This window comes from Larimichthys crocea, chromosome III (genome assembly GCF_000972845.2).
Source record: "Larimichthys crocea isolate SSNF chromosome III, L_crocea_2.0, whole genome shotgun sequence".
Lineage (NCBI taxonomy): Eukaryota > Metazoa > Chordata > Actinopteri > Sciaenidae > Larimichthys > Larimichthys crocea.
The window spans coordinates 37,076,388-37,085,712 of NC_040013.1; the positions used below are offsets into that span (position 1 = coordinate 37,076,388).

Genomic DNA, 9,325 nt, shown 5'->3' on the forward strand with positions numbered 1-9,325 from the left:
ACAAGAAGCTTCCTGTGAAATAAACACATTTTGGCAGCCAAGAGGACAGGAGAAACGTTATTTATGAAATTACAATGGCTGAGGTGATCAGATCCCACTTCTCACCTGACCCTTATGTAACTTTTAAGTTAAAACTTTTACTTTGTAGATAATATAAATAATTTAAAAAATGAGCAAAAAAATTTAAAAACAATAAAAAAGTTTTAAAAACTGAATGGCTTACTGTGCTTGTATTGCATTGCATTGTGGTCCTCTTATCTGTTCCTTCATTACCATTATCAATCACATATACTTTCCTGCTGCTCCCCTATACTTACTGGAGCACCATTTACACTTTTTTCTTTCTCACGTTTTCTTAAGATGAAAGATTTAAAGAATTTTTTATTTACCTGATTTTAAGTCAAACACTTTTTTTCCTCACTTGCCTCTTAGGGCTTCCGTAGTTTTCTTATCTTATGATACATTGTATTCTGAACTGGAGTAAATCCACTAGCGCTTGCTCATCCCAAATGGACTAAACAGCACACAGCATTTCCATCCATCACCTCAACCAAAGATATTTTGTCCTAGTTCATTTGCTCATTACTTTGTACCTCAGAAAAACAAGATGACACTAAGACTACAGAGTGTGCACACAGGACAACACAAACGGATCATGTGAGGGTTTTTTTTGGTTAGGTTTATTTTACAAAAAAGTCAAATATACAGTTGATATATATTTAATATAATTTAGATGCTTTTTACTGAAAGGGATGCAAACACAATGACAGATTTGAAAAGCTGTTGTGATTTTCATTGGCTCTTGAGAGGATGTTGGGGTGAACTGGAATGTTTACAGTGCTAAGTTAAACAGAATGAACAGTATTGAGAACACATTACATTCATCAACTGGACATTTTCAAATAAACATACGGTGGGGGGAGACTAAAGATGTTGCTCAAGCGGATTTTTGAGGATTGAAGACACCTGAGGTACACGGGGGGGGCTTTCTTAAGCATTAACTCGATTCTTGCAAGACAAATTGGAGTGAACCATGAAACAAAAGCCATGAAAGCAATAAGAAAACGTGGCAGCCCTGTTTTTTTTTATTAAATATATATATGTTTTTTTGTTATCAGATTTTCTTCAGTCTATGAGCAGGTGCAAACACTGAACTTTCACTCAATTCATCCATCTAGAAGCCTCTGATCGCTCCCTACATACATAAAAAAGGTGTGAAGCGCTGTGCATCTCTCAGATATTGCACTACACAAGTTCTGCACCACATCACACCCTGAGCTTTCAAAAAAAGGGGAAAAGCAACAGCAGCTTTCTGGCAAAGGCACAGTCATTCTCCCTAAAAATAGAAGTAACTAAAAATCAGCAAAGAGAGGGGACTGATAGTCAAAATAGTTATTGTTACCGTTGCTTTCCTTTAGCAGAAATGAAACACAGAGATGATGAGGGATTTGTTTAGACTCGGGCACATAAAGGCAGGAAGACCAACCGTACTTTTGCCAAAAACATCCTTGTTTTCGTTCCCCTTAAAAAACACTTAAAAGATGTCAGTCTTGATCGTGATGATACATTTAAGAGAACTACACAACCATTGTAAAAATGTTCCTTTGGTAGACAAAGCTGACTTATTGTGTAAAAAAGAGGAGTAATCACAGCGGACTTACTCTGGTCATGTTCATGAGGAAATGAAGTTGTATTCATGCATTTCTCTTAAAAAAAAAAAAGAAACTTCAATGTTTAAGAGGGCAGAGAGACTGACAGAATCAGGTTTAAACCATATGGTAAGCATAAGTTTACTGAAGGTAAATCTTAATCAACTGCTAGAGTTAGTGTTAAAGCAAGGTTAGAAGACAAACAGACACGTCCTAGCACACTATTTTCCAAAGGCATCCCGCTGCTAATGAAAGTGAAGCTTTAGTTACTGAAACAAAATTACAGAAAATTGGACATTTCATCTTTGGCATGTGTCAAAACTACTGCACTATGTCACTGTGGGCATGAGATATTCTGCGTTTTCTCAAAGGAGTGACGAGGTTCACAAGTCAGAACATAATTGAAACAAATCTGGTGTGGCCACAGGCTGATCTCACCGAAATACCACAAGTTTTGGATTGCTTTGGGTTACAAATGAGCTCTCTAGATGCTACTGAAGAAACTGAGATCTGGAGGTGGATGAGATGAAACAGTTGTTTTCCTTTCTTGCTTTGGTAAAGGCTTAATTTTTTTTTCTTTTGGATGTATTCCATTATATAATCTCTCATAAAAACAAGTCATCTCTTAAATTCACACCTGAGTTAAGTGATGTACGTCAGTGCAGCTTTAAACCTTTTAAAGTTTAAACCTTTAAAAAGCTGTGATAGGCAGATAAAGGGCACATTTGGAAACTTTCAAAGCAAACCAAACCTTCCTCGTAAAAACCTCTCATTTAAAACCTGGAAGTTCTGTTAGAAGTGACGTATAGTGTAAAAATATATGTTTTCTATTGGCAGCTGTGGTGATGTTGTACAGGAAATACTAAAAATAATAATTAATGCTAAAAGTGTAAAAGTTGGAGACATGATGCTACTCCCAGAGTCAAGATTTGCCTGAAGCTGTAAGAAAATAAATGCTAAATATCTACAGAGGCACTTCTGGCTTTCAGGAGTTGCATCACATCACCGTCTACTTTTAGGAGCCCTTTAAGGGTTTAATGTTTAGATTATCAAACCACGACAAAACTGACTTACAAAAAAAGTTTTAAACCCAGATTTGAAGATTTCCAGCGCTTCGACCCTCACGTTTGTTGAGAACTCACACAACTTAAAGGGCAAGGTCAGGCGATTCATTTTAAGCCGTGTCAAATACGTGACTTAGACTCAATTCCTATTTTGTTTTGGTCTGTACATTGTGTGTTTCCCCCTCTCACGCTCTTTGGAATGAAGCCTTTTCAAGTTTCCATTTCTGCTTTACGTGTACAAAACCCACCTCATTTTGGTGAGACGAAATACTGTTTATGCCACAAAATCAATACAAATTATGTTTTTTATTATAGTAAAGTATCATAAATATGTTATCTTAAACCTGCAACACAACAATGAAGTGAAGGTGCATCTCAAAACACATTTCGTCCACCAGGACAGAAGATGAACTAGCGGCCTGCACAGAAAGGCTTTTCTTGGCTCTTCTGTCACACCTGGATATAATAAATTATATTTAAAAGAATTTAGTGGCACAAAATATCTTTTGTGAAATTGTTAACTTGCATCAGGAAAAGTGTTACAATTAATTAATTATTATTTTCAATAATTTCTTGTTCATTTGTTTAGCATGTTGGATGGCAATGATTTTGTGGCAAATTAGATTTTTTTTGTCATACTTTGTGCTTACTGGAAAGTTAGTTTTGTGCACATAAAGCCTTTGGTTGGATGTAACATGTGACACCACAAAGAGACTTCTAGCAGTGAGTTCTGTGACATAAATTCATACGCAGACTCTGCGGGGTGAGTACTGCACCAGACAGAGATCAGCACGATCGTGCTGATGGAATACACTTTCAATCGCCTGACATAAACCATAACACACACACACACACACACACACACACACACACACGGACGCACACACACACCACAAACAGCGACAAGTTCCCACTGCTTTTGTGCTGATGAAAGCTGATCGAGAACAATTTCCGTGGTTCTCTGTGTTTGCTTCAGCGAATGTCTGAAAGAAGTGGAAGATCAGTTTCTCGTAACGGCTTCCCAACTGACTTTAACCAGGTTTATCACTTTTTACTTTAGTTTTTTTTTTTTTTTTCTACAAAAGAATCTGTGTATAGAAAAAATACACATTGTTTCCAAAGTGCACGGAAAGCATTGTGCACTTAAATATATAATAATGCGCAAGAGGAGGAATATCTACTAAGAGTGTATAGACACTTTTTCATTTGTGTTTGTATAAAAAGGTGGGAGTGTGCTCCACACAAAGACTTGTGTGTAAAGATTAAATGTTTTTTAAATAATAAAAAGGGGCACTTGATTTAACTAAATTTCCCAGGCAATGCCTTCCCATCAGATCAGGTTAAGTCCCAAAGACGTTAAATCAAGTACACCTTTATCAATTCACAATAACTGAAAATATTTTTTGCCCGGGCTCGAGGACAGCTACACGCGTGGCTCTCCCTCTCTCACACAGAAACCTCAACATCAATAAAATGACAATAATCATCATGGTCAACACTGTTATAAAGCTCCCAAAAATACATTCACTGTGGACACGCGGGGGGTGGAGGTTGTGAGGGTCTAACGCTGGTAAACACACTCCCAGCAAAGACATAGTGAGTGTGTGTATCTGAGTGTGTTTTGTCATACACACTTGCTGACTTGTTTGTTCAAGTTCAAGAGTCTGCTGTAATCACGTTATCATCGCGCTCTCTGAGAGTCTCACACGCCCACATGAAGCTGGGTGGGGGGTAGTAACAAAATGTGTCTTTATGATGTGTGCATGATCATGTGTTACTGCTGTCTGTCAGAGGTGATGGAGGTGTTTGACTCGACGGGTCAGAGCAACATGTACTGGTTATCTATTGCCCGCTTGCGACCTCGCTCAGGCTCCAGCTCATAGTCTGAGTCCCGCTGAGGGATGTGGGGGTTCGGATGGCGAAGCAGGGGTCTCCTCCCCATCGATTCACTCCGACGCAAAGGCGCTGGGGCTGACGAAGGAGGGTCAGGGACGGGGTTGGTGCGGGTGAACGGGTGGTTGCCTGGCTGGGAGACAGAGCTGGGACTGGAGGTGTTGCTGGTGCTTGTGGTGGTGGAGCAGGAGGAAGGGGGCTGACTGGAGCTGCGAGCCAGGCTGCAGTGAGCCAAGCTGGGCTCAGAGCTCCACCGATGGAGGGAGAAAGGGACGAGAAGAGCGCCAGAGAGCTGACCTGAGGAAACAAAGAGGATATTTAGGTGACTACATCAAGCAAAAACTACAACTTCCTTGGCGCTTCTGCTATGCACCAGCCTACGTAGCAACAGGATTGTCCTTAAAGGATAATTCTGCAAGTTCTGGTTACTAAGTTAATCAACTTCGACCTACAGATTTATCCTGCAACCCTGTAGAGCGCTCTCAACCATCCCAAAATGCCTTCCCAAATGTCAGTTACATCAGTAAATACAATGTTAACATAACCAATAAAATGATGGTGTAAACTACAAAGATAAGACCCAATCACACAATCATTACTGCAAATATGTCAGAGAGGTGAAAGGTGGAGTCTCACCCTGTGATGGAGGGCTAGAGCCCGCCACTACGAAGCTGGACAGCGTGACTGCGCCGGCTGCTCCACACTCCAGTGGGATTGGGAAAAGGCGGAAGTGACTGAGCATGTCCATGACAGAGGGGAAGCGCAGGTGCTGAACTCTGCACTGACCCCATTCTGTTAGAGAGAGGCGCAGGTGCTGCAGAGACAGACGATAGAGACGGAGGCATGAGAAAGAAAAACAACACAACCACAGAAAGTGAGGTTTCACACTGTTTGAATCTGATTTGTGCCCCCTCCGTTTCTTAACCCTCGGTGGTCAGTGTTCACAATCGTGTGTGGTCTTTCCAATCAGATGTGGCTGCTTCCTCATTTAAGTGTTCACCACTGTTATCAGGAAATGGGTTCAGCACCACATATGCAGATCACGAGAAGAACTGTCTTTTTTTGGTGAACCACTTCCAAACTAAAATGCCAGTGTGAACAAGCTCACTTGAGCTTAATCAGGTATCTTGAGACGTACCTTTGCTTTTCCCTGGTAGTTAAATGTGAGGACGTAGTCTCCTCTGCGTGTCTCACTCTGTCGGACCAGGAACACTCCATGTCCCTCCGGTCCAGAGCTCTGAACCAGGTAGGCTGCCTTGACGCGGGAGATGGGCCCATGGAACCAGGGGTAGGAGAACAAGAAGTGATCAGTCTTCTGGACAACCTGCTCCGGCGCTGCAAAGGTGACGGGGCCTGGAGGGATGAACAGAGGAACAAAGTGGTTTAATTCTTATGAATAACAAAGCTGGACGAAACATTTATATTAATAATGTATTGAATGACCACATGCAATGTAACTCTTACGTGCAAATCTGCAGGCCCCCTTTATCTATGGAACACAATTTTTTGGGTATCATAAACCACATATGTACTCTTTTGACTAGCTGGTTAAACATAGTAGTGCAGCTAAAGGGCTTCATATTTCCTTTAAGCAATAGGGCACAATATCAGATGTTCACTACCGATCTACCAACAGAGTTCACAATAACGATATTGAGATATCTATTGAAGAGTTGTAAAAAATAGATAAATAAAACTTTTAATGTGTTTTTAAAAAAAGGAATTACACTACATCACTGGCAACCAGCATTAAGTTGCATTACTATATTGGAGTGTCAACATTTAGCCCCAGAACCCTAAACCTCAAAGTTGCAGGAGGACATTTTTGAAATGAACACACAACAACACCTTGATTGTTAGAGGAAACAGCATCCCCTCATCTCACCACTCACTTTGACTCCCTAACTCTGAGCTCCCTCTGTGACTGGCTGGAGCAGAGCTGTCAGCTGGGGAGGAGAGGGGCTCCAGATCCACGCTGCCTGACCTGAAAGACAAGAGCAGATTCAGATTACAGAAACTCTACACCACGTTTATGTTAGTCTCATTGTAGATGCGAATTTCAGGATTGTTTTTTTTTTGCCTCTTTTTGTGTCACCATTTTCTAAACTTTAAGTACACCAAAGTCTGAAAAATGAAGGGACGGCAACAGAGATGTGGTGTGTGTGTGTGACCGTGGAGGAAACAGCAGGCTGAAGGAACACAAAGACACCGAGCACAGACAGGAAGTTGAGTCCAGTTCACCAATTCAGATCTGAACTAAGACTCTTCTTTTTCACTACTCACGCTCACGCAGACACAAACACAAAACATACAGAGTGTGTGTGTGTGTGTGTGTGTGTGTGTGTGTGTGTGTGTACATACACAGATGAGAACGGGAAGGTTAAAAAAGGAAGCCCGAGCAAATCCTGCTAAAATGCTGACTTGAGTTTGCGGCGCTCTGAATAACAGGAAGACAAGTCTCCTTTCTCCTCACTGTGTGTGTGTGTTCTTCTGTCTTTGTGAGAATCACTTCACATTTTCTATCAAAGCAAGGGCATTTTGCAAAATGAGTACATTTAAGCCAGTCAGCAAAGCTTTAAAGATTAGGGTTAAGGCCTCAGTATGCTTGAAACAAAGTACACTGACCACACCACAAGTGTTTGTACTTGTTCCAAATAGCCACATCTTCCTGGCTCCCTAATCTGTAGTCCCGGCATGAGGAATCATACAAACTAATAGCGCATCATCAGAAATATAGCAATCACGTTACAAAATAATCCTCCAGGACTGTGCACTTGCATGTATGTGATCGGTCAATGCATTGCCTTCCGGAACCGCTACTACGTTTTTGCCGGACAAACCTTCATTTTTTTTGTTAGTGCTCCTTGCGTTCGAGCCGCTCCTTGCGTCAATAAACTGGTTTCTTTTTTTTTCTGCAGCACTAAAGTTGAACTGAAGCCTTAATACCACAGGGACATCTAGCATTGTTTTACTCTATTCTGGACTACTCCCGAGTCCATGGAAGAGGACCTGAGACGTCAGGAGATACAAAAGGCTAAGTTAGATAAGAAAAACATAATGATAGTACACCCACACACACACTTTCTAAAAATATAAGCATATGCACATTAATGAATGCATGCACATGTTTTGATAAAAAGATATAATAATATAATACATATAATAATTAATGAAAATACAATACAAGAGCGAACTTTGACCTCACTTCCACACAGGATAAGAGTTCACTGCACTGTGTGAGCGTGTGCGTATGAATAAGAGCATTCCAGACATCTGCAGAAATGAGAAAGGTCCTGAGATTCTCCCAAGTCTCAGACCTCCCCCACACTTCCTTTCGCAGAGCAACACAAACACACACACACACACACACACACACACACACACAGATATATAGGCTCTGAAACACAGGGTCAAACTTATAAAAGCTTTTTTGGGTGTAATCTTAATCTTAATGTCTGCTGATGGACACTGTTTGTCACACAAAGGCAGGAAAAAAGTATTATTAGAAATTTGACTTCACAGAGCATCGTCCCCAAATACTAAACTTAGCAGAGCATCTGCTGCAGCTCCTTTTAAGAAACACCTTAACATTGCTGCGCAGCATTTCTAAATCTTAAATTCTTTTATGACTTCTGGTGTTTTCTTTTAACGTTTTCTTGTCAATCGTTTGTGTCCTTTTAGAGTCAGTTTCAACGTGCACCTTAGTCAACTGCCAAGCCTTTAATAGTGATGTTTTACTAGTTTTGTTGACTTTTTCGTCATAATATTACTGTTAATTAGCATTTGGTTTGCTCTGCCAAAAACAGCTGGATGGAGCCTGCATAGTCATCACTGTCTCATAAATTATGATTCTGTTTTTGATGTTTTTCCATTTCTGTGATTTTTTGGCTTTATCCAAAAGGTGGACGTTGGAGAAGTGGCATGAAATGAAAGGAGAGTGTGAGGGGGGAGTTTGTGCAAAAAGAAAAAGAAAAAAAAAGTTCATTTCAGTTCATTTCAATTTTAAAACTACATTTCTTGCAGAGCGTTCAAGGCCTCTCCACAGCAGATGTGTTACCTCTCAAAGGTTCAGTGTAAATATTAAGTGGACTGATGAGCTTGATGAATGATTATTTCCAGGAATATTCCAAATATAACAAGGATCAAACCTGCTTTAGTCTGTAGAGCCCTCAAGCAGGTATGTTTGCATTTGCAAACACATACCTCAGCACAAGTAAACATCCAGCACTCCCACAAACACTAAAAACAGCCAAGGTCCAAGTGTTAAATATTTCCACTCAGGAACTCAAGGAAAAAAACAGTGCATTAGGGGAAGACAGATGAGGACGATGCAAGCTGCTGTTACATACTCTGTCTGTGTGGGTGTGAGTCTGAGACACAGCTGGCTCAGCCAGCGTCGAGCTAAATTATCGATTCCATGACTAGGTTTTGAGTCGGACACCTATTCAAAAGATGCTCGAAAAACTTTTAGTTTATAGCTTGAAAATTAGTTCTTTGTTTTTTTTTTAAAAAAAAAGAGAAGAAGAGTTTGAAACAGACCTTGTTCATATGTGGAGGTTTCAACTGTCTTTGTGTTTCTCACCTGTTGCTGATGCATTCTTTCAGCTCTGTGGTCCAGGAGCTGACCTGCTGGTCATTGTCTGTCTCAAATATCAGACTACCTCGATTAACCTGCAGAGACAAAGATGCTTTCAAATACAAATGCAACAAATGGCAGCT

At 40.5% G+C, this 9,325-nt stretch overlaps 1 protein-coding gene across 5 annotated transcripts in view; it reads right to left on the minus strand.

Moving 5' to 3' along the window:
• Window positions 1-658: 658 nt before the first annotated feature.
• The window catches only part of sh2b3 (SH2B adaptor protein 3), a 49,990-nt gene continuing 41,323 nt past the window's right edge, over window positions 659-9,325 (minus strand). For all 5 annotated transcript variants that reach the window (XM_027277735.1, XM_027277733.1, XM_027277731.1 and 2 more), the window contains exons 5-8: window positions 6,499-6,590; window positions 5,745-5,959; window positions 5,243-5,420; window positions 659-4,903 (exon numbers count right to left, since the gene is read on the minus strand). In XM_027277735.1, the coding sequence (XP_027133536.1) occupies window positions 4,533-4,903; window positions 5,243-5,420; window positions 5,745-5,959; window positions 6,499-6,590 (856 nt within the window). In that variant the 3' untranslated portion in view covers window positions 659-4,532. The remainder of the gene's footprint in view (window positions 4,904-5,242; window positions 5,421-5,744; window positions 5,960-6,498; window positions 6,591-9,325) is intronic.